Source organism: Bufo gargarizans, chromosome 1, assembly GCF_014858855.1.
Source record: "Bufo gargarizans isolate SCDJY-AF-19 chromosome 1, ASM1485885v1, whole genome shotgun sequence".
Classification (NCBI taxonomy): domain Eukaryota; kingdom Metazoa; phylum Chordata; class Amphibia; order Anura; family Bufonidae; genus Bufo; species Bufo gargarizans.
Genome location: NC_058080.1, coordinates 233,142,926 through 233,168,645, shown reverse-complemented (window position 1 = coordinate 233,168,645; position 25,720 = coordinate 233,142,926). Strand labels below are relative to the sequence as shown.

The 25,720-nt window shown below is 46.1% G+C and overlaps 1 protein-coding gene across 2 annotated transcripts in view; it reads right to left on the bottom strand.

The window, feature by feature from the left end:
• Positions 1–25,720, bottom strand: part of SPATA5 (spermatogenesis associated 5) — a 382,760-nt gene that overhangs the window by 270,845 nt on the left and 86,195 nt on the right. For both annotated transcript variants that reach the window (XR_006390924.1, XM_044302228.1), the window contains exons 11-13: positions 22,443–22,652; positions 3,742–3,795; positions 2,477–2,556 (exon numbers count right to left, since the gene is read on the bottom strand). Coding sequence is in view for 1 of the 2 variants with exons in the window: in XM_044302228.1 (XP_044158163.1) it covers positions 2,477–2,556; positions 3,742–3,795; positions 22,443–22,652 (344 nt within the window). In the remaining variant the exon portion in view is untranslated. The remainder of the gene's footprint in view (positions 1–2,476; positions 2,557–3,741; positions 3,796–22,442; positions 22,653–25,720) is intronic.

Genomic DNA, 25,720 nt, shown 5'->3' with positions numbered 1-25,720 from the left:
TACACACTTTCCTATCAGAAGAATCAGAAAGTTTAATAGAACAGAGACTGCACTTTTTTGCCCTCTGACTAGATTTTGCTTTCTGAGCACTCTCTTTCTCGCTCTGCACACATACAGAAAGAAAGAAAATACATAAGGGTTAATCTAACAGAATATACTGCCTTTTACCCTTGTCCTGGTAAATTACTCACTAGTACGGATCCCTGAGTGTTCTCCATAATTTCACCTGGGTCCAGCATCTTTTTTAGGGAATCAAAAGTCACTGTTCCCCCTCTTTAAATAGTTTTTACCTCCAGACCTCAGATCAGAGGACGACTTCCGCCATAATCCTGTGCGTTTTTTGAATTTTCCCGCCGCCGCCGGCATGCGCTCCACCGCCCGGAAGTGCTCTCAGGCCCCAATCCGGAAGTGAGCTGTGGAACGCTTCGTGGAACGCATGACGCGCGTCCACTTCCGGTGACGACACTGTGAGCGCCGGCCATGCCGGATCGCAGTGTGGAGTATCGCACCGACCGGAGGGACTCCCTGAGTGTCCGGCCCCACATGGACCTGTCTGCCCGCACCAGCAGCAGGTAAGAGACAGGTCTTCCAGAGCCCGGCTTCCCCAATGGGGACCGGACCCTGCTGCCTCCTCACATGGCATCTTTCCTTCTTCTACTTCTTTCTTCATGGTCGGCGACCATAAGAGAAAACCCATCTCCTACCTGGAGGGACAGGAAGACACTGAGGAGGAGCCGGAGGAGAGTCAAACTTATACTTCCTGTCCCTACCTGGTTGGAGGCGGGTCATCTCTCATGGTATGCCGTCATGGAGGATGAAAGGGAAAAACTAACTATACCTGTGGGCAGAGCGGCGCCCAGGGGTCCCCCTGCACTTACTAGCAAGTCTGGGCGCCGCTCCGTTCGCTCGGTATAGGCTCCGGTGTCTGCGCTCCCTCTGACTGATTTTTTGTAGGAGGCGTGTCCCTTGCTGCACTGCTGGCCAATCGCAGCGCACAGCTCATAGCCAGGCTATGAGCTGTGCGCTGCGATTGGCCAGCAGTGCAGCAAGGGACACGCCTCCTACAAGAAAACAGTCAGAGGGAGCGCAGACACCGGAGCCTATACCGGGCGAACGGAGCGGCGCCCAGACTTGCTAGTAAGTGCAGGGGGACCCCTGGGCGCCGCTCTGCCCACAGGTATAGTTAGTTTTTCGTTTGTAGAGTAGTGAAAGGTCCTCTTTAATTTGAAGCATTTTGCCTGGAGGAAGCGAGGGACTGCCCGATACCATCCCTACAGTGAAGCATGGAAAAGAAGACTGCTCAGCGTTGAGGGAAAGCTGAATGGAGCAACGTGCAGAAATGTTCTTAAGCGCTCTATTACCAGGAAATTTCCTGTTTTCATCCATCACTCCTGGCCTTTCCGTAGCCATAACTTTTTTTTTTTTTCACAAAGCCATATGAGGATTTTTATATATTTTTTGTACTTTCTAATGGCACCATTTAATATTGCATCCAATATGGTGGGAAGCTGGAAACAAATTCCAAATGGGGTGGAATTGGAAAAAGAAAACACAATTCCATCACAGTTTATTTGTCAAGGGCAGCAAAGCTGTTCAAGTCCTTGGGAAAGTTCCAGGAGGGTATCAACGGAAAACAGAGTTTATGTTGGACAGAGACAACTTCAACTATATTAACAATACAGGTTTAGAAAATCTGAGTGATAGGGATACAATAAATAGTAATGCTGAAAGGGAGAACCCTGGAGGGTCCCACAGGAGTTGGTGAGATTGCAGGAGGTATAGTCAAGAGGAAAGTATGGAGAGCCCTGAGGAGAAGCAAGTCACTTGGGGAAAATTTAGTTTCCCAGAAGCAACTAGCAGTTGTGTGGACATTGTTGAAGAACCACCCACTTGGAGGAGAGAGGAAGAGGCAAGGAGAAACCAGAGTTAGAAGAGTACCGGGAAATTAGCTAGTAACCCTCTCAGGGCATATAACCATGTTGTTGTGCTTGGTCAAATTTGAACCTATTACCCCAGATCTGTAAGGCACCAGTGCTAACCACTGAGCCACCATGCTGCCGGCAATATATGTCAAGCCTACTGGTCTATATATATATTACCCAGGGAAAACTTGGAGCCACTTCAAGAAAATAGACACTAGATTTGATTTACATCAGTTGAGGTACTATGCCAATCTAAGAGAGAAGCTGTAAATATCATTAATCAAGGCAAAGAAAACACTGAACTGAACTGAACTCAACGTTGCAGCCCATCAATATCTCATTGCTTTAGTTAGCCGAAAGGCAATATTTATTCAGATTTTGTACTTAATAGAGTCCTGAAATGGCTTGTAAATATAATAATTGAAAGCATATAATTGAGTAAATGTTATAAAGCCTTTTCACTGTAATTTCTTAGATTCTGCATCAGAATTAAACGGTAAATTAAAATGTAGGCAGAAAAAATAACCAAGGAGCATGAAGGTCAAATGTCTTACCTTCCTCTCTCAACAGCCAAAGCATCTATTTCATCAAAGAAGAGAATGGCTGGAGAAACTGCTCTTGCTTTCCTGAATATCTAGGAGTCAAAACAATGTAATGCAATTAAACATCTACAGACTAAAATATTTTTTTCTTTGATTTATTTTTTGAGACAAAAACAAATATGAGAAATAAATGTGACTACATGTAAAGGTTACCTACCAATAGTACAGGTTTTAAATATTTAAAACGGGTTGGCCACTTTCTAAGATAATCTCTAATACACCCTAACCTTGTGGCCACTAATGTAAGAAACCCTATTCCTCCTCATTTATTACCCAAGCACCCCTGGTTCAGTGTCCTTACTGCCTCTAACAGCAGGGGGCGTGTCCATGGCAATCAAGATGGTAGCGCTAACATGATTTACCCATATGACCATTGTCCCTGGTGCACCCTCTTCTGTACTTGCACTGAAAACACTCAATACAAGTGCAAGTGCCAAGGTCAGTGGTCGCATGGATAAATCATGTGACCGCCGCTATAATGATTGCCATGGACTCAATGTCTACAGACCAGGGGACACTGAACAAGGGTGCTTCGCTAAGAAGTGAAGAGACTTTTTCTACAAAATTTCAATGACATATATATATATGGCTCTCCTCCGTACACATTGTCATGCACTTTATCTGCGTCTCATTGTATGCAGACTTCTGTTGAAAAGAAGACTCAGTACAAGTCATGGATTTTACGCTATTGAAGATAACTGCTGCGTTTTTGAGTGCATCTTTTTGTTCTATATTTGAGGAGTGATTCTTGCAAGGAATGAGAGAACCTTGCGTAGAAGCTTATTCACACTTGTGATATTAAGGGTGGTCTATATTATTTATGGCCACAAGGTTATGGTGTGTTGGAGATTGTTTTAGATAATGGCCAATCCCTTTAAAGGGAGTTTCCTGTCTCTTGTACAGAAAGATCAACTCTACTATGCCTTTGCTTCAGTTCCTCACTATCTGCCCAACCAATCACTGGCCACAGAAGTGACCCACCTCAGCCAGTGATTGGTTGAACGGACAATATAAGCAGATTCCCGGGTGTCATGCCTGGAAACAGGAAATGGAGAGCAGCCAGGATCGGAGAAGCAAAGGAATCCTGGGAGTAGTGGATCAGTGAGGGTGAGAAATTGTTGTTTTTGTTTTTTTTAAATCATTCTGTCCCTGTTTAAAAAATCATATATATTCTCCAGGAAACACCTTCAAATGAATACATTTTTGGCTACACTTACCTCACGAACCGCCCTTTCTGATTCACCAACATATTTATTCATCAGTTCTGGACCCTAAAATGAAGGAAGAAAAAACTTTCATGGGCGGTATGGAAGAAGAGAGGGTATCCTCTTAAGCTGCTTATACACATTTCATATGGTTAGTAAAGGGGCACATATTAAGGGTGTTGTCAATTTGTGGTAGTTTATGTAGCAGGAGGATCTGAATAGAATGATGTATTCTAAGAAGAGATTCAGTACAACTTACAAGTACAACACTTTTTGGATTAATCACCAGCTGTAATTAGACTACCCTGTCTGCAGTATTGTGCCCTATCTGCATGGGCTTTATATTAGGTCCCTTCTATCTCTTTTCCTTTTTAATTAATTTGAAAACAGCTCTATAATTCTATTTTCACTTTATCATTAAGGCTACATTCACACAACCGTATGTCTGTTGTGGTCCGCCCCAAAAAAATGGATGCCGTTCCGTATGACATCCGTTTATTTTTATTTTTTTTGCGGATCCATTGTAACAATGCCTATCCTTGTCAGCAAAGGAAAGGACATACTGATGTGGATAGCACACTGTGAGCTGTCCGCATTTTTTGCGGACCCATTGAAATGAATGGGTCTGCATCCTATCCGCGAAAAACCCCCCCAAAAAACGGAAAAGACACGGAAACAAAATACGTTCGTGTGAATGCAGCCTAAGGGGGATTGAGTGTTGATTGATAGGGGGAAAACTTGCATTTTTTTATTTTAGGCAGCAGCTTAAAGTTTAACTATCATGATTTCATTAAAAAAAATCTATGTTAGCATATGTTACTGCTGCTGCAGCATTATGCGTACAGCAATCTTTAGTTTCTTCACATACCACTATTTCCTTTGAGTTTTTCCCGTAGTTACGACTGTTTTAACCTCTACAATATGAGGATCTTCTCAAGATGGTTCCTGTTAGTTCTCTGGGGCCAAAACTGCCTTCCCTCACCTCACATACACACTTGCTGTAGCCAGCAGCTTCCTGCCAGCCAATCATATTGGATTGCTGAGAGACACGCCTCCTCATTCTGAAGCCTAATGCAGGCATGCAGTGTGAAGGACCGCCCCTCTGTCTTCTATTTACAATTAACTGGAGACAGACAAGCCATAGCAACAGCCTTTTAAGGGACCAGTGGAACTGGACCAGGGACATTAATGAACGCTGTTATTATAAGGTCTTTTGACAATCATTGACAGACTAACTCAGGTATACATGCCTAGCTCTAATAAACTAGCAAAAATAATAATAATATGACAGTTACACATTAACAAAATGTGAAAAAAGCGAAGGCGTCTTGAGGGATGTCTATTCTGGAGATAGTAGAACCGCATAGATAAGACATTTATGGCATATACTGTGGATATCCTTAAATGTCTAAGATTGTAATACCCCTGTAAATGTAATTGTTAATAATTATTGTTATGTGAATATGCACCTTTCAAATCATGACTATATTGCCCACCGCTCTTTTTATCATGGAGGCAAATCGTAGGACTCTTTTTGGGACATAAGCATTTCATATAAAGAAGTAGATGCAAATAAGGTTAACCTTCAAAAGCTGCCCGTGTCACGGTTGACCTAAGTGTGGCATGAGAAACCCAAGTACGCATTTGGAATATCATTGCAAAATGAGTCATGAGAAGTTGTGCAAAGCCAAAGAAAACTTCCACATTATTTTCTGTGGTTAAGACATAGAAGAATGAAAAATGAACACTGGCCAGGGAGTCGTGTTTTAAAGTCCCCAAATGTATTAAATTACAGAACAATGACCTCTTCGACACGAAATGAATATGAGGTTTACATAAACCAAACAAGTTACCAACTCTACAAATGACATTTCAAATGTCGTCTACCTGTGCCCCTGCTCCATTCAGCCTCACGCACCCTTGGCCATACATTTGTGGCCATAAGACGGACCACTATACAAAATTAAATGCGGGGATATCTTTCAAAACATAAAGAAATGTTTTTGTAGCTTTTGTGTATGAGCAGCTAGGGTTGGTTTGGGACACAAAATGAACTGGTAAGCGACACATCAATGACAACCTTTTGGTATAATCCCCATTTACCACATTATAGTCAAACTCCCTGCAAGCAAGTTCAGATACTTAGATTTTCCCTGAACATGACAAATATTAAGTCAAGTCAACATGTCTTTTTTTTACCGTGCATGGACACCTAAAAATGAACCCCTAAAAATAATGCCAGAATTGCATTGTTTTTCACACTGTCGCCCCAAAAACATTTTTTATGTTTTGCACAGTGTCCTTTCTATTTACTTCTATGCAACTTCCAAAAATAGTATTGTTCAGATATTGATGGCCTATGGTTTGACCATTGAATTGGACTGTGTCGTTCATATATGTTTAAGGTCATGCCCGATATTTTACTGTGAGGGGGATTGAAAATATTAACCACTGAGTCAACAATGTTCAAAGTTGGTTACATCTTCATGAATAATCTTTAAACTTATGTAGATATTCTGAGAGCCCAGGACAGGCAATTCTGCTATAATATGAAAGTCCAGGTCAGCACACATTCACTCCAACAGTCTTCGGTATCTGTACAAAGAAAATGTCACTCGGTCACTGTCAGGACATGGGCATCTTGTTAGCGCTTAGCAGGTAGGGATCACTTACTGCAGGCTGTTTGGATTTCAGGTAGGTGTCAGAAAACACAGCTATAAAGTGGCCATAATTCCTTTCCTGTTCCTTTAGTTCTTGCATAGTTTTGTCTTTTTATCAATGTCTCTCACATTGAGAGTTTACAAAAATGTCAAAACAAAGTTTCATGGTCCGAAAATATTTGTGCAGCTGTTCTGTATATCTGGCATGAGACAAGAGTCTGCTTCTTATCGTTTCCGCTGTGCTGTGTTTTTACTTATTATCTTTATTAAGTTCAAAATGTAAAATCCGGGGTATATCTTATGGACCCCTATTTGTTACAAAACTCATTTATTATGGCTCTATGCCAGTGTTCTGGAGTAGAAAAGTCACACATTTTGTGCAGGTTTGGTGAGGGCAGGAGGAGATGGGACCACCACAGCCCAACTAATTTAACAAAATGGTACACAGAAATACGTGCAGAGACTCTTTTTAAGGTTTATCTGGGGAAACAAATCCAAATTAATTGTTGTTCATTCTTAAGAGGGTGGCCTCTCGGTCCTCATCAGGAGGTGACATTATCTGGTATTGTGAACCTCCCTTCCAGTGTATGGCACATGGTGCTATATAAAGCCATCAGACATATCTTGCAACACTTATGGTCCCTTTACACAGAACAATTTAGCAGGCGATTGTTGGGAAGAAAGCGTTCCTTGCCGGCAAGCGCCTGCTGGTCATTGAAGGAGACCACTGCATGTAAAAGTATCGCTAATGCTATCGCTCGACCACATACAGAATAATTGTTTGCCAGCAGCAGTGCGTGTGTAGATGACACAATCTGCTGCCGGTAAACAATAATTTAGGTGTCAGCACGAACAAGCATATTACCCAATGAACAAGCGTTTCTCTTGTTCATTGGGTAATCAGCAGCACTTTTACTCCGCCAAATAATCGCTATTGAGTGTTCCTATGAATGCTTGTTAGTGATTATTTGGCCGAGGATCGGCTTGTGTAAAGGCGCCTTAACTCTCTGACTTCTCCTAACTCTCCTTTCTTATTATTCCCCCCAAGATCCTAGACAGCCTTAAGGGCCCTTTACACGGGCTGAGAATCCTAAAGACAATCCTTAGCTATTATCTGGCAGTGTAAATGTACCACCGATTATCGATGAACGATCGTTTTTTGCACACACAAAAGTTATCGTTTACTGGCAGCAGAACACTTCCTTCCTGACAATTTGCTGCTCTTTCTTCCACTGTAAAGGGAACATTACTTACGTTGGATTTACACAACCCAATTTTTGGGAATAAACTTTGTACGAATGCTTGTTCCCGATCATCTGCTCGTGTAAAGGTGCTTCAGATGAAATGAGCAAAATGCTTGTTCATCGTATAAAATGAACTTTTCTGCGGACACCTCAATCACTGTTTCTGGGCAGCAGATCGCGCTGTTTGAACAGCAATCTGCTGCCCAGAATCAATGAAACTGTATGAGGACGAGTGATGGCAGTAGCGATCACCATTCACTGTAAATACAACTCTTTCCCTCCACTAATGAGCAGGTAATTTAGAAATTATATTTAGCAGAAATAAATCAATGCAGGGCACGTGGATGTGCGATCTAGGTCTTCTTCTCTACAGTTGGCCATAGTCATACCTTATCCCACTTATAGTACTATACCACTCTAAGGTCTCCAATTGTCTATGCTTCTTTTTTTGCTCTTTACTGTAAAATTTCCCATGTAGTACATTTTTTTTGTCTTTTGGAAATCTTAAATAAAAATTACAATAAAAAAAGTTGGAAAACAATGGCAAGTATGACAAATGGAGTCCAAAGATGAATCCTTTGAACTCAATTTGCCTGATTGAAGTGATTGTAAGAATCACAGTAAACATCTGAATACCGCTTTCGGATACTTAAAGGAATTCTGTCACCTCTTTTTACCCTATAGAGATGCAGACATGCACGGCTAGATCGCCGCTACCATGTCCGCAATATACCTGTCCCATATCTCTGAGTGGTTTTATTGAGTGTAAAAAATGATTTAATATATATGTAAATCAGCCTGGTAAGGAGCCCAAGGGGCCGTACTAACCGTTTTGGACTCCAGCACCGCCTGTATCCAGGAATCTCCTCCTTGCTCAGAAAGTCAGATCGCCGTAATCTCGCGGTGCGCGAGCTCGTGCATGCGCAGTTCCTTCCCTGAGACTGATTACGGTGATCTGACTTCGTGAGAAAGGAGGACATTCCTGGATACAGGCGGTGCTGGGCTCCTTCACAGGGGGCATGGCTGGGCTCCAGAACGGTTAGTGCAGCCCCTTGGGCTCCTTACCAGGCTGATTTACATATATATAAAATTATTTTTTACACTCAAGAAAACCACTCAGAGGTATGGGAACAGGTATATTGCGGACATGCTAGCGGCGATCTAGCCGTGCATGTCTGCATCTCTATAGGGTAAAAAGAGGTGACAGAATCCCTTTAAGCATACAGCCCAGCAGTAAAGTCCAGCGGGGGTGCTAAACACAGGGTGAACCCAGCCTTATTCTCCATTTTCCAGGCACTCAATGCAGTGAGCAATGGATTAGTGTCATGATAGCATGACAAGTTTGCTTGGTTATTAGTTGCAGCATTTTGGACTATCAAAAGGCGGTATCCTGCGTTGTCTGGGAGACCTACATATAGGGAATTACAGTACAGCCGTGAGAGGTATGAGGATTTAATAAAGGAGGTTATCTAGCTCTGATCCTTTATCAGTAAGTAAACCCAAATGATGTACATGGTCTGAGCTAGATGTGCAAGTTGCTTTTAGGCTCTGTCCTCTTACCTAGAGAACTTCTGTTTTGTACGGGTTTAGTTATAGCCAGCTGGCATTCAACCATTCTTTAAGTGGGGATTTACAGTATAGCTGGAGATGGTTCATAGATTCCATGCTTAAAGAGGACCTGTCACCTCTTCTGACATGTCCGTTTTAGTAACTACTTGCAATCCCCCTATAATAACGATTCTGGAACATCTATTCTTATGACTCTATGTTGTGCCATTCCTGTATTATTCCTGCTAGAAGTTAAAAAAAATAAATTGCCAGGTACTGCTGGGTGTTACCAGTAGCAGGTGTATCTGACCCTGTCCAATCAGTGCTGCTGGTGTCAGACTGCACAGGGACCCCCCCCCCCCCCCCCAACTTGTTACCACCCCTCTGTACCCTTACTGCAGACTGCTAGCAATTCATTCATAACTTCTAGTGGAGATAATACAGGAATGGCACAACATAGAGACATAAGAGCAGATGCTCCACATGAAGAATGCAAGTAGTTACTAAAATTGACATGTCTGGAGTTGCGAGAGGTCCTCTATAAAAGGGGTTGTCTCACTTCAGCCAGATATTTACAAACCAGTTAAATTTCCATGATGTATTTCTTTAAAATGTCTTCACAACATAGATATATTAAAGGGGGGTTGTCTCACTTCAGCAAATGTATTGTGATTGTCCAAATTGCCTCCTTTGCATTATACACTGTATGCTTCCTCGGGTTAATGAAGTGCGACAACCCCTTTAATGTTCATTCAACTTTAATTCTCATCATCCTCTCCCCAACTCTGACCAATGTTTCTCTGCAGACCAATAAACAGCAAAGTCCCAATTGCTATAATTAACAGTAAGTATGGTGTGTACCAGTGTAATTAAAGAAAAAAGAGCCTGTATGGGAAGTTCCAGGTGAGGGACAATCAAAAAGCTATCATAATTACTGGCCTGGTCAGTATACGATGGAGATATGGAAGAGAGCCTTTGATCCGAGCTTTCAGAACACCTAACAATTATCGCACAAAGCTACCCACTGAAACATCAAGGTAAAAAGGCTAACGTTGGAAGAATCGGAATAGTAAAGATGTGTCCGATAAGATGTTAAATGGTGTAAACTATGAACACAAATTCTCACGGACATGCTGTGAACTACCATCTGTAGCATCCCGTCAGTATATACAAATACATAAAAAACAACTGTATGCAATACTGATCCAGTCCATGAACAACAAGTGAAGCAACACCATTTACTAAGCCGTCAAGAGTCACCAGTTCTGCATCCACTGGAGGAACGGTACAGTGATCTGCCATCATAGATTTCCATCACAAACAGATTAACTGTAAGACCCCCTCTCCAAACAGAACTGAGACCTAGATCCACTTGTTTAGCATTTCAAAAACATCAACTATGGAAATATTTGTAGTGATGATTGATTCCCCCCCCCCCCCCCCCCCCCCCCCAAAAAAAAGCTCAAGAAAAGGTCCTGTTGCAGAGATCTTGTAGCTGAAACTGGAAATTTGAATGAACCCAAAAAGAGGGACTCTCTTCAGGCTATACGAAGGCCAACTTGTCTTGTACGTCTACCTCCTTACCTAACAGTATTTATATGACATAACTATAAGGGTCCATTCACACGTCTGCAATTCTGTTCCAGGATTTTGCAGATCCGCACTTCCGTTCCCAAAAAAAAACAGAACATGTCCTATTCTTGGCCGCAATTCCGGACAAGATTAGGCATTTTCTATTAAGTGACGGCAATGTGCGGTTCGCGAAATGCGCAACGCACATTGCCTGTGTCCGTGTTTTGCGGACCCTAACAGTGTAAGGCTAGTTTCACACTAGCACTCAAAGATCCGGCAGGGAACAGCCTGCCACACTCTCTGGATCCGGTATTGTCGGACGATGCCTGAATTCCGTCGGCCCCTTTAACTATAATGGGGATGGGGACCAGAGGAGATCCGGCCAAAACCTGGCAAATACTTCAAGAATGTACTGGACAAATACGGCTGTGTACATCGGTTTTAGTCTGGCCGATTTTCAGCATATTTGCCGGGGTGCAGCCAGATCTCTACCGGTCCCATTCAGGCAGCATCCGGCAATGGCAGAACCAAAGGGCTCCAGCAGGGTGTTCCTTTAGTGTGAAACTAGACTAAGATTGTGAAAAAAAAGAAACGGGAACAGCCCTTCATAGGGCAATTTGTCTATACTTAGCTTAGGTAAGTGCAAAGTTATTGTCACCTAGGGTAGTTATGGTCAGAGCAAAACACTTGAACTGACAATTTACTGGGTAAGTATCAAATGATTATATGGATACAAAATTATATATTACACATAAAAATCAATAACATGCATTTTTTAAAACCTCAAGACTTCTCGAACTTACTTCTGACTAGTATCCTCCAGAATCAATTCATTTGTTCTTCTATACAAATTGACTAGTGTAGGAGAGTACCTGGGGTGGTAATAGACGGCAGGTACGTGCCACCGGGGGTCCTGGCACCGGTGGAGTAAGAGCCAGAAAAGTGCATATTGCAGCGGTTATGCTGTTAACACAGCGGATCCGGGCCGGCTCTTATTGGGAGCAGGCAGATATGCGGGCGGGTGCCTGTCTCCCCACGGTCCAGGCCAGGTTTTGCAGGGAAGGGTTAAAACCTGACCAGCAACAAGGGTGTGGTGTGCAATGTGAAGCTTCTGTGTTCTCTGGCTGTGAGAGTGAGAAGTGGAGGTGAGCTGGGCTGTGTGCTGAGGCCTGTGGAGGACTGTGCAGGATCCTGCAGCTGAAACCAGGAGGGATCCGTGTCCTGTGGCTAGAAGCAAGACCCATGGACTTACTTCACCAAGGAGAAAAAGGTGACATTACTCCTGGCTTTAAATAGACTTTGCTTTATGTGACTGAAACAGGCCTCAAGTAGCCTGCAGCAGGGACTTGCTGTGTTTGAACTATTATTTTGCTGTTGTGTGTGACCACCCTCCCTATGAACTGCACCGTCTTTCACAAATATGCACCGTGTGAATAAACAAAGCATCGTGTTTTACACCAAGACCGGTCTGTGTTGCCTCTATACTGCACTCGCTACCACTGCCTACCAGAGCGGATCCCCACAATTGGTGGCTTCAGCGGGCAAACGGCAGTGAGGCTGAAAATTGTGCTGTTTAAACTGTATGTCATATATTAAGCCAGCAAGTTTTGTGGCTCCAGATAAAATGGAGGAGGCTATTAGACACTTGGTGCAAAGTAATGAGGAGGCTACTCGGAGACATGAGGAAGCCCTGAGAGACCAGCGGCAGTTGAATAGTCTACTGGCCCAGCAACTGGCGACTATGCAGGAGTCCATGCGGGTGTTACAACAACAAGCCGTCCCGGGGGGGACCGCAATCCTACCTGCTGCCCGGGATAAGGTGCGCTCAGCGTTAAGAAAGATGGGCCCCGAGGATGATATCGAGGCGTTCCTGATGGTCTTCGAACGCACTGCGGAACAGGAAAGGTTACCGGCAGAACAGTGGGCCGAAGTAGTGGCGCCATTTTTAGTGGGTGACGCACAAAAGGCCTACTTCGACCTCAGTCAGGAGGAAGCCAAGAGCTATGAGAGGCTGAAGGGGGAGGTGTTGGCTCGTCTTGGGGTTAATACCTATGTGCGTGCACATCGAGTCTACCAGTGGGCTTTCTCAGAGTCCCGGCCTGCTCGGTCCCAGGCCTATGACCTGTTACACCTCGTAAAAAAATGGCTGCAGCCTGAGACATTGACCCCCTCGCAGATGGTGGAACGTGTGGTGGTGGATCGTTTGGTGCGTACCCTCCCAAGAGCAATACAGCGCTGGGTGGGACAAGGTGATCCAGGCACCCTGGATCAGTTAGTAAGCCTTGTCGAGAGGTATGTGGCAACCCAGGACTTGGTGCGGGACTCAACGCAGGTGCAGGAATCCCGTCGGGCTCCCTCTCAGGCTAGGGATCCGGAAAAAGGGTCCCAACCACAAAGGGGGGGGAAGGCTAGTCCTACTCCAGGGAAGAGAGACCGGGGAGGGACCACGGGGATTCAATGTTGGCACTGCCACGGCCTGGGACATAGGGCAGCGAACTGTCCTCAAACACCTGAACCCATGGACTGCGGGTTCGCTCGCCGGTCCTCTTTCTTTGCCCGGCCTGTATGTACCGCGGATGCCAGGCCGACCACCGATATGCCACCTCTGTGCCAAGTCTTGGTCGATGGGCATCCGATTAATGCTTTGCTGGACTCTGGGAGCCTGGTGACCCTAGTGCATGAGTCCTTAGTGTCTGAGACACTCCCAGAGAAGCAAACCCTGTCCATTGTCTGTATCCATGGGGACCGCCGGGAGTACCCCACTGCCAGGGTTACCATGTCCGTGTTGGGCAAAGAGGTGCAGCATGTCGTCGGAGTGGGACGCCAAATCCCTTATGCCGCCATACTGGGAAGGGATTTTCCTTTGTTCTGGACTCTATGGAAGAGCAATATGCCTTCCCTTAGGGACAGACGACAATCGGGCCCAGTGCCCGAGGATCCCGATGCAGGGATACCAGCTGTAGGGGTCACCACATCACCTGTAGAGTGTCATCCCGATAGGTTTCCCCTAGAGGTGTTGGCAGGCGAATCCGTGGAAACCCCGTCCATCCCGGACCTGGAGGTATCCCGTGACACGTTCGGGACCGCCCAGCTCCAGGATCCGACATTATTACGGGCGAGGGAAGGGGTGACCGTGGTAAATGGGGTGGCTCAGCACCCAGGGGCCGACTCGGTGTTTCCCCATCTGGCTTTTAACCAGGACCTGCTGTATAGGGTGGACAAAGTGCAGCACGAGGTAGTGGAGCAGCTGGTGGTACCCCAGCCATACCGCCGTGTGGTACTGGACTTGGCCCACTCCCACGTGCTGGGAGGACATTTGGGCGTAAAAAAAAACCCAAGAGCGGATTCTGCAAAGGTTCTATTGGCCCGGGGTTTATGAGGAGGTCAAAAGGTTTTGCCAATCCTGTCCAGTGTGTCAGATGACGAGCCCCCAGCCCCACTATCGCAGTCCCCTAGTACCCATGCCCATCATCGAGGTCCCCTTCGAAAGAATAGGGATGGATCTGGTAGGCCCCATAAACAAGTCGGCCAGAGGGCACCAGCATATCTTGGTTGTCTTAGACTATGCCACCAGATATCCTGAAGCGATCCCACTACGTCATACTTCTGCTAAGCTCATAGCTAAAGAACTCATGGGTATGTTCGCAAGGGTGGGGATTCCAAAAGAGATCCTGACCGACCAGGGGACGCCCTTCATGTCTAAGGTGACGAGGGAGCTCTGCAAGCTTTTAGGGGTTAAACGGTTGCACACGTCCGTATACCATCCTCAGACCGACGGACTAGTGGAACGCTTTAACAAAACCCTAAAAACTATGCTTAAAAGAACCGTAGCCAAAGACGGAAAGGATTGGGACCTGTTGCTGCCGTACGTATTGTTCGCAGTGCGAGAAGTGCCCCAGGCATCTACGGGATTCTCGCCCTTCGAGCTATTATACGGTCGACGGCCAAGAGGGTTGCTGGACATCGCTAAAGAGGCGTGGGAGCAACAGCCCACCCCCCACAAGAGTATTATAGAGCATATAGAAAAGATGCAGGACCGTATAGAGACAGTCCTACCAATCGTCCGGGAACACATGGAAGCCGCCCAACTGGCACAGAGCCGGGTATACAACCGGAGTGCCCAGGTCCGGACATTTAACCCGGGTGACCGGGTACTGGTGCTAGTCCCCACCATTGACAGTAAGTTTTTGGCACGGTGGCAAGGTCCCTACGAGGTGAAAGAGAAGGTAGGGTCAGTGAATTACAAGATATCCCAGCCAGGCCGGCAGAAGCCAGAACAGGTATATCATGTAAATTTACTGAAATCGTGGAGAGATAGGGAGTGTCTCATTGGGGACAGCCCAAGCACTGTCTGGTCTGCGGGGAAGATCCCAGCTCCACCTGAGGTCCCAGAGGGCACCTCCGCGGTAAAGATAGCAGGTAGTCTGTCGACTAAACAAGCTCAGGAAGCCAAAGAGTTAGTGAGTCGAAATAGGGACGTATTCTCTGAGCTTCCTGGTCGAACTTCGGTAGTCCGACATGACATCGTCACCGAGCCCCACGTCAGGGTACGGTTAAAGCCGTATCGTGTACCGGAGGCCCGGCGACAGGCCATTTCAGAAGAAGTAAGGTCCATGTTGAGGTTAGGGGTGATTGAGGAGTCAAGGAGCGAGTGGGCCAGCCCCATAGTCCTCATCCCAAAACCTGACGGTACTCTGCGCTTCTGCAATGATTTTAGAAAGCTCAACGAAGTGTCGAAATTCGATGCCTACCCCATGCCCCGGGTAGACGAGCTCATAGAACGGCTAGAGAAAGCTCGCTATTTCTCGGTCCTCGACCTCACAAAAGGATATTGGCAGGTGCCTCTCACGGAGGCGGCAAAGGAGAAGACTGCCTTTGTCACCCCCGAGGGGTTATTTCAGTACCAAGTTTTGCCCTTTGGCCTACACGGCGCTCCAGCCACCTTCCAGCGATTGATGGACGTCATCCTACGGCCCCATCGTCCATATGCTTCGGCATATCTGGACGACATCATCGTGTTTAGCCAGGACTGGGAGAGTCACCTGCCCAAGGTACAGGCCGTAGTCGATTCACTTACAAAAACTGGACTGACGGCCAACCCAAAAAAGTGTTCGCTCGGGTTCGAGGAGGTCCGGTACCTGGGATACGTGATTGGGCGGGGAGTTGTCAAACCCCAGGTAGACAAGGTTGAGGCGATCAAGAGCTGGCCCAGACCTCTTACCACCAAGCAAGTACGTTCGTTCCTAGGGATGATAGGATATTACATGCGCTTTATCCCCAACTTTGCCACAGTAGCGGCCCCATTGACAAGACTTTTAAAGGGGAGGAAGACGGTGATGGTCCGCTGGGATGAGCAGGCGGAGGAGGCATTCTCCCGTTTGAAGTCGGCTCTGTGTGGGTCCCCGGTTTTGGTGACACCCGACTTCACACGGGAATTTGTCGTTCAGACGGACGCCTCTGGAGTGGGCCTAGGGGCAGTACTCTCTCAGGAAATCAGTGGGGAGGAACACCCTGTTGTCTTCCTGAGTCGCAAACTCACCCCAGCGGAAACCAGGTACAGCGTGGTAGAGAGAGAATGCCTGGCCATTAAGTGGGCCCTCGAGTCCCTTAGGTACTATCTGTTAGGGAGAAGGTTCCGTCTGGTGACCGACCATTCTCCTCTCCAGTGGATGAGCCGGGCCAAGGAGGGGAGTGCCCGGGTCACCAGATGGTTCTTGTCCCTCCAGAATTTTAAGTTCAGTGTCGAACACAGGGCAGGTCGCTTACAGGGGAATGCCGATGCCCTTTCCCGGGTACACTGTTGTACATGTGTCCAACCCCTCAGGATTGAACAGGGTGTGCAACCCTTCAGGGTTGAACAAAGGGGGGGGGATATGTAGGAGAGTACCTGGGGTGGTAATAGACGGCAGGTACGTCCCACCGGGGGTCCTGGCACCGGTGGAGTAAGAGCCAGAAAAGTGCATATTGCAGCGGTTATGCTGTTAACACAGCGGATCCGGGCCGGCTCTTATTGGGAGCAGGCAGATATGCGGGCGGGTGCCTGTCTCCCCACGGTCCAGGCCAGGTTTTGCAGGGAAGGGTTAAAACCTGACCAGCAACAAGGGTGTGGTGTGCAATGTGAAGCTTCTGTGTTCTCTGGCTGTGAGAGTGAGAAGTGGAGGTGAGCTGGGCTGTGTGCTGAGGCCTGTGGAGGACTGTGCAGGATCCTGCAGCTGAAACCAGGAGGGATCCGTGTCCTGTGGCTAGAAGCAAGACCCATGGACTTACTTCACCAAGGAGAAAAAGGTGACATTACTCCTGGCTTTAAATAGACTTTGCTTTATGTGACTGAAACAGGCCTCAAGTAGCCTGCAGCAGGGACTTGCTGTGTTTGAACTATTATTTTGCTGTTGTGTGTGACCACCCTCCCTATGAACTGCACCGTCTTTCACAAATATGCACCGTGTGAATAAACAAAGCATCGTGTTTTACACCAAGACCAGTCTGTGTTGCCTCTATACTGCACTCGCTACCACTGCCTACCAGAGCGGATCCCCACACTAGATATACACTCATTTACAAAAAATAACACAACAAAACGTTGTTGGAATTGAATGAAACCTATATACGTGAATGTAATGATGATATATGTAAGTGATGAGAATATTGGAGTGAAAGGATGTTCATTGGGGAAACTGTACAATTGAAAGGAGCCTCCAGTACCCTGTTGGGCCGCTTCTACCCTGGATACAAGATGAGATAAGGTTGGGTAGGGCGGCACACAGGTTCTGTATGGTATCCTGCAGCACAGATGCAGCTGGACCTGTAAATCCTGAACATTTGTAGGTTACTGAAGCTGGCAACCCAGCTGGGCCCATAAATGTTTGATTGGCTATTAATCTGGTGACGGGGCAGGTCAAGGAAGTGTTGAAATCTGGCCGAGACATTCCTGGGAAGCCCTTGCTGTGTGTGGTTGAGCATTATCATGTGGAAAAAATAGCAGTTAGAAGCCCTGCCATGAGAGGCAGCACATGTAGGATGTCCTGCACATATCGCTGAGCTGTTAGTGCCCTCGTATCACTTTGGGTGACCAACAGTTGTATGTGATGGCTCCCCAGATCCTCACACCAGCAGTTGGGGCATTACGTTGCTCCACAGCAAAGGCAGGATTGAGGTGCTCACCACTAGACCAGACTTGAACCTGACGATCGTGGGATCCCAAGCAGAATTCGGATTCGTTGCTAAAGACAATATGGTTCTGGTCTGTAGAAGTCCGGGTTTCTTGCTCATAACACCATTGCAAAAAAAAAATATAGTGGCTGGTTGTCAATGGCAGGACACTTAATGGGTGCGCACCAAAATTCTGTCTGCTAAGTGGCTGGAAATGGTCCAGGCAGACATAGGGGTGTGTAATGAAGATGCCACCTATGTCTGGATGGTAGACAATAACAAGGCAGACATAGCAGAGCTGGAGAAGGTCCAGAGGAGGGCAACTAAAGTAATAACTGGAACGGGGCAACTACAGTACCCTGAAAGATTATCAAAATTAGGGTTATTTACTTTAGAAAAAAGACGACTGAGGGGAGATCTAATTAATATGTATAAATATATCAGGGGTCAGTACAGAGTAGAGTTGTTGCGATACCAATTTTTTGATTCGGTTTCGATACCATGAAAAAGTATTGCGATACTCGATACCATTCGATACCACGCGAAAAAAATAAACAAAAAAAGCCACGTGCATTCCTCATTTTTAAAAATGGCGAATCGCGCAGTTTTTATTTTATTTTTTCTGTTCCGGCATTCAGCACCTAGATTTTTTTTATATATTTTAATAGTTTGGACTTTTCTGACGTGGCGATGTAATATGTTTATTATTTATATATTTTATACGTGAAATTGGGAAAAGGGGGTGATTTATACTTCATATTTTAGTGTTTTTTGTTTGTTTTTTTTACACTTTTTATTTAATAACTATTTCCCCCTTAGGGGCTAGAACCTGGGATCTTTCATCCCTTTTCCTATTCAGCCTGATAGATCTCTATCAGGGTGAATAGGACTTCACACTGTCCCTGCTGCTCTGTGCTTTGTGCACACAGCATCAGGGATGTTACCATGGCAACCAGGGCTTCTGTAGCGTCCTGGCTGCCATGGTAACCGATCGGAGCCCCAGGCTTACACAGCTGGGGCTCCGATCAGAAGCTGCCACTGCACCACCAATGGCTAAAAACCACAAACATGGCTGAGGATCTGGTGGATATGCTGTGGACCCCCTTTTACTGAAGCGCTGCGGATTTTCCATTTGGATTTGCATACAAAAATATGCAGCTGATTATAGTAGGAGAAAGTGAGTAAGATTTATGCAAAGCCATCTGCATACATTTTTAAATCCACAGCCTGTCCATTTCTGACAGGATTGTTGCAGATTTTTCTCCATTAGAAGGGGTGGCACGTCACTAGGATATACAACCAATGTCCTCTGGAACGGGACCCCCAAAGAGAACTAGAGCGCACTGCGCGGCGTGCTCTCCGCTCTCTTCTGTGGGAGATCCAAGAACAGCAGAGTGCTCCAAGCATGCCCATCTCCTCCGTTCACCTCTATAGGACTGCCGGAAATATTTTCGGAACTTCCACAGAAGTGAATCGAGGGTGGCTGCACCTGTCCGCTTCGCTTTCGTTCATTTTGTGAGCCCCGTTTTAGAAGTAGGTGGCATATCCTCAGCAATCCTAAAATGTTTCACATTTTGCTGAATTACCCATGCAGCCACAGCAAAAGTCCTAAATAAATAAAAATAGCTATACTGCCCTCCCTTCATCCCATGCCAGTCTCTGTACAACCTGATTTCCTGAGAGGACATTGCAGACAGCCTGGTTATACAAAGACTGGCACAGGACCTGGTACAGTATGTCAGGTAGTGACAGAGGAGGGGTATACTGCTTCATGTTCACCAGGAGCTGGAGCCGAAACCCAAAAGCAAATCTGCTCAATTTCCGCTGCTTTGGGCGCACTCAAGGGTAAGTCTGCTGTGAATCTTACTGCATTTCTGCAGCGAAACCCATGGAAACCGGCAGCAAAACCCACCGCTGATTTTACCATTTGCGCTGCAAAGTGTGAAATTCACAGCAGGGGGAGAGGGGCGGAGGAGGGGCGGCAATGAGAAGAGAGGGGCGGAGGAGGGGCGGCAATGAGAAGAGAGGGGCGGAGGAGGGGCGGCAATGAGAAGAGAGGGGCGGAGGAGGGGCGGCAATGAGAAGAGAGGGGCGGAGGAGGGGCGGCAATGAGAAGAGAGGGGCGGGCGCACTGCGCCACCAATGATAGGATTATTTCCACACAGAGCGGCGCCCAGCGATGTCCCAGCACTCACCATTAGTCCTGGGCGCCGCTCCGTTCGCCCGCAGTGCTCCATTACTGTCTCCTCTCCTGCTCCACATGCTGCTGATTACTATCGGAGCGATGGGAGGAGACATCAGATTCACTAGTGGGCGTTCCTTCTCCCTGGCTGTAGCGCTGTCCAATCGCAGCGCAGGGAGAAGGAACGCCCACTAGTGAAGCTGATGTCTCCTCCCATCGCTCCGATAGTAATCAGCAGCATGTGGAGCAGGAGAGGAGACAGTAATGGAGCACTGCGGGCGAACGGAGCGGCGCCCAGGACTAATGGTGAGTGCTGGGACAACGCTGGGCGCCGCTCTGTGTGGAAATAATCCTATCATTGGTGGCGCAGTGCGCTAGTGGGCGTTCCTTCTCCCTGGCTGTAGCGCTGTCCAATCGCAGCGCAGGGAGAAGGAACGCCCACTAGTGAAGCTGATGTCTCCTCCCATCGCTCCGATAGTAATCAGCAGCATGTGGAGCAGGAGAGGAGACAGTAATGGAGCACTGCGGGCGAACGGAGCGGCGCCCAGGACTAATGGTGAGTGCTGGGACAACGCTGGGCGCCGCTCTGTGTGGAAATAATCCTATCATTGGTGGCGCAGTGCGCAGTGTGGTGGCGCTCTGAGCGGCGCCCAGCGTTGTCCCAGCACTCACCATTAGTCCTGGGCGCCGCTCCGTTCGCCCGCAGTGCTCCATTACTGTCTCCTCTCCTGCTCCACATGCTGCTGATTACTATCGGAGCGATGGGAGGAGACATCAGATTCACTAGTGGGCGTTCCTTCTCCCTGGCTGTAGCGCTGTCCAATCGCAGCGCAGGGAGAAGGAACGCCCACTAGTGAAGCTGATGTCTCCTCCCATCGCTCCGATAGTAATCAGCAGCATGTGGAGCAGGAGAGGAGACAGTAATGGAGCACTGCGGGCGAACGGAGCGGCGCCCAGGACTAATGGTGAGTGCTGGGACAACGCTGGGCGCCGCTCTGTGTGGAAATAATCCTATCATTGGTGGCGCAGTGCGCCCGCCCCTCCTCCGCCCCTCTCTTCTCATTGCCGCCCCTCCTCCGCCCCTCTCTTCTCATTGCCGCCCCTCCTCCGCCCCTCGTGTCTCATTGGTGGCAGCGGCAGCAGCACAGGGGGAGGGAGGACAGCTTCCTTCTCCCCGTGCTGCTGAGAGAGAACATGAGCGCGCCGATAGCAGCGCGCTCATGTTCAGAGATACTAGACTGCGCAGAAGCGCAGCCCAGTATCGAAAAAACGGATACCGGGACAAAAGTATCGATTGGGTATCGAAATTTCGATACCCGCAACAACCCTAGTACAGAGATCTATCCCATCAGCTATTTATCCCCAGGACTGTGACTGTGACGAGGGGACATCCTCTGCGTCTGGAGGAAAGAAGGTTTGTACACAAACATAGAAGAGGATTCTTTACGGTAAGAGCAGTGAGACTATGGTACTTTCTTCCTGAGGAGGTGGTGATGGTGAGTACAATAAAGGAATTCAAGAGGGGCCTGGATGTATTTCTGGAGTGTAATAATATTACAGGCTATAGCTACTAGAGAGGGGTCGTTGATCCAGGGAGTTATTCTGATTGCCTGATTGGAGTCGGGAAGGAATGCTCCAGTGTCTAATCATTACATATCTGCCTGAGACATAACTGCATGCCGAGTGTTGCAGCTATCCGACATTTTGATCTGGGTGCGTTTTATTTTGTTTGTTTTGTCAATGGGTGCATTTTCTGTGAACATATGCTTTATTGCCAGTCATTCCCAGAGAATGGAAGATCAAAGACTACCTCTAATTTTGCCAGCAATATGTTATTCCCATGATTTTTGTCTGCCAACATGCCAAATCATCTTGTCACCACAACAGTACTTTCTTGCTGTTCTTCGGTTTACCCACTAACTTGTTGTTTGGGGTGTTGGGAACAGAAAGACTGATGGTGGTGTGGGGGAGAAAGTCTTGCCTAAAGCTTTTACATTACTGGTCATGAATAAGGGGCCATTTACAAGAGCAGATAATCCGCCTGTAAAAAGCGCTGAACAATGATACCGCAAGTCGATCAGCACTTGTTTAGTTACATCTAAGTTTACCAATCATTGAGCGTATGTTCGGACAATTCCCCTGTGTACATGAGGGGAAATGCTGCCACCAAAGATTTTTAGGCTCGCATAAAAGAAATGATGAATGACAAATGAGCAAATTATCACTTGATGGTGGGCCACTGGACATGGGCAATACTTGTGAACGAAATTGGAAAAGATGGATCATTTGAATGATCGTCGTTCCATGTAAATTGGCCTTTGTTCTTCAAATAGATGCAGTAATAATATGACGACTTACCTTCACCGTCAGGAAATTCAGTCCACTTTCGGTTGCTAAAGCCTTTGCAATCATGGTTTTGGAGCAGCCTGGGGGTCCATAAAGCAATACTCCCTTTGGTGGCTGTATTCCCATTCTAGTAAAGGCGTCAGGGTGCTTCAATGGCCATTCTACCGCCTGCTTCAGTTTAAGCTTAACATTTTCCAACCCTCCAATGTCAGACCATGATACCTAAAAAAAAATGACAATGATAAAGTACAACTAAGCAACATACAGCAATACCAGTCTATGTTACGCCGGTAATGATCTGACATGAAAGATTCGACTTCTAGAGAGACTGAGAAAACTAAACGGTTAATTGTTGTTAGAAAAAGATTTGGATTAGTAAAAATAAAAGCAAAAAGCATTTGAATTTATATAGATAGTTCTCTATTAACTCTTCCTGACCTCAAGCCATAAAAAATACAATGTATGTGACCACTGCAAGCCAATCACAGGGATCAGCAACCTGGTGCACTCCAGCTGTTCTGAAACTACAACTCCCAGAATCCTCCTTTGACTGCTATAGGAGTTACAAGAACAGCCAAATAAGGGTCCATTCACACGTCCGTAGAATGGGTCCACAATTTGCGGAACTGGTGCGGACCCATTTATTCTCTATAGGGCAGGAATGGATGCGGACAGCACACAGTGTGCTCTCCGCATCCGCATTTCCGGAGTGCGCCCCCGATCTTCTGGTCCGCGGCTCCGGAAAAAAATAGAACATGTCCCATTCTTGTCCGCAATTGCACACAGTTTTCTAAATAATATTTTTATAGCTGGACAACCCATTTAAGAAAAATAAACCAACAAACAAATTATAAAAGTGAACACCAAATCTGATCTGGAAATAAAAGTTGTCCATCTCCTCCTGGTCTCCAGTATTTTCATATGGGCAATGACTAATATGTACTACATCTGATACACTTTAAGGGGGGACACTTAAAGGGGTTATGCAAAATCAAACATCATATAGTACTCTTTCTAAGAAAGCTAAAACCAGCCCTGTACCGCACATGGAACCAGAGATCTCCCCTTTATTGCTCCAACTGCTCTGATAAATTCTCTTCAGGCTGGCAGCTCAGGAGGTGTGTCCTTTCTCAGGAGGTGTGTCCTTTCTCAGGAGGTGTGTCCTTTCTCAGGAGGCGTGTCCTTTCTCAGGAGGCGTGTCCTTTCTCAGGAGGCATGTCCTTTCTGCTGTTGCTCTTTCCCTGTAACTGCCATAGCTTCTAACAGAACATATGACTGGTAGCAGTTGAACTGAGCATGTGCGACCACCTCAATGAGGTGGACAAGAAATAAAGAAAAGCAGGTGGTGCTATACAGATACAGGTTATTGAATAGCTCTGTGGCTATACTAAATTTATTATTACATGCAATTACAAAGGTATTCAGATCCAAGTGCTGGTTTGAAAAAAGTAGAATATGTTTCATGGCACTACCCCTTTAATAGTATTAAACTTTTTTTCCCTAATTGGTCACGCTTGGGGTATGGGTCAGGACACAACCGGGGAGGAGGACATCATAGTGATGCCACATTTTTTGTATCCATTCATTTTTAATACTACTGACCCTTTAGGTCTCTTTTAAACGACCGTGTCCTGTATGGAAGTGGGATTTCTCATTATGGACACTGTTTCGCAGGAGCGCACAGCATTATAATGATTTATAATTCTGTGTGTGTCTCCATGACCATCATTCCCCAGAATCATACTGACAAAATGCTGTCAGTATAATTCAGTAGATACAGGTCATGCAGAGACACACAGCATTATAAATCATTATAATGCTGTGCGCTCCTGCGTAACCAGCAGTGTCCATAACGAAAAATCACGCTCCCACACAGGACACGCTCATCTGGAAGAGGCATTAGACATCTCAAACTCAGGGAGAGAAAATATTACTAGTTAACAGCAAATCATATGTTTCAGAATAGGCCCATATCTGCATCAAGCACCTCATAAAAAGAAACAAAAAAAAACAAAAAAAACAGCTCTACTTTTCGCAGGCAATACTGCCTAGATGTCCACTCCCTGCCCAGTTGCTTTTTCAACAAGTCCCATATAGAAACGATTAAACTATGTACACTTGATGTTATGTATCTGGAATCCAACCAATATGGGGCCAATAAGTGGCAAGCTCTGGTAACATTAAATCTTGAGACCATATGTGATCTTGTGAGATATTTTTAGCCTGGGGTTTTGTGTGTCAAATAGAATATCTTCCACACTTCCACAAAGGAAACTTAATCCTACTTTTACCAGAACGCAACACATTGGGATCACCTGCTTATTTAACTAGCTTCAAGAGTCTTTCCTCAACAGGAGTTTACAGGAGAAAAGTCTGCATGGATTAATTGTCCAGAGAAGACTAGACACGCAACAGCATCTCCAGATGTTCAGGCCTCAGAGCCAAAAGGTTTGGGTTTGCAGAGTCCTGTTACTGGAATCTGAAACTATACAGGAAAACAAAACTCAAGCCAGGGGAGGAAATTATTTTTCCCGTTTCTAATATTTTCAGCTCGATACTGGGATGCTGGGGGGCCAGGTACTAGATTGTTCTTCTTGCTCAGGACATATTGGTATTGCTACACGTTAAATGGCAAACACATATATAATTCCTTTAATCCAGGATTAATGTGCACACTGGGTGGTCATCGAAAAGTATATAAAATCTATGTGTGGGTGGAGAACTTCTAGGAATTGTAACCCAAAGCACATACAATTGAAGGTGTCTTTTACATCACATTTTTGTTTCAGGCATGAAATCCGTTTTTTATTTCTTTTAGAGAAACCGGATCCGGCCCCAAGTGTTCTGGCAAAACGGATCCGGCATGCGCAGACCTTTAAAAATGAGAAAGAAAATAAATACCGGATCCGTTTTTAGGGATGACAACCGGAAATACAGATCGGTTATTGCAATGCATTTGTGAGACGGATCTGCATCCGGATCCGTCTCACAAATGCATCCGTTTCTGGCGACGGAACTGCCTGCTGGAATCCTCTGCCGCAAGAGGACCCTTACTTCCACAGAGTTGGCAAAAAATAATTCAGTTTTACTATTTTTATTTAAAAACAAGACACGTGACTGGTGATTGGCTGACTTTTTGAACAAAGAGTGCGTACTGGCAAAAAAAAAATTTTTATAACAGATCAGACTTTTTTTTTCTTTTTTTTGCTTGATTAAAAAGTGCAGATACGGTTGCAAGAAAAAGTATGTGAACCCTTTGGAATGATATGGATTTCTGCACAAATTGGTCA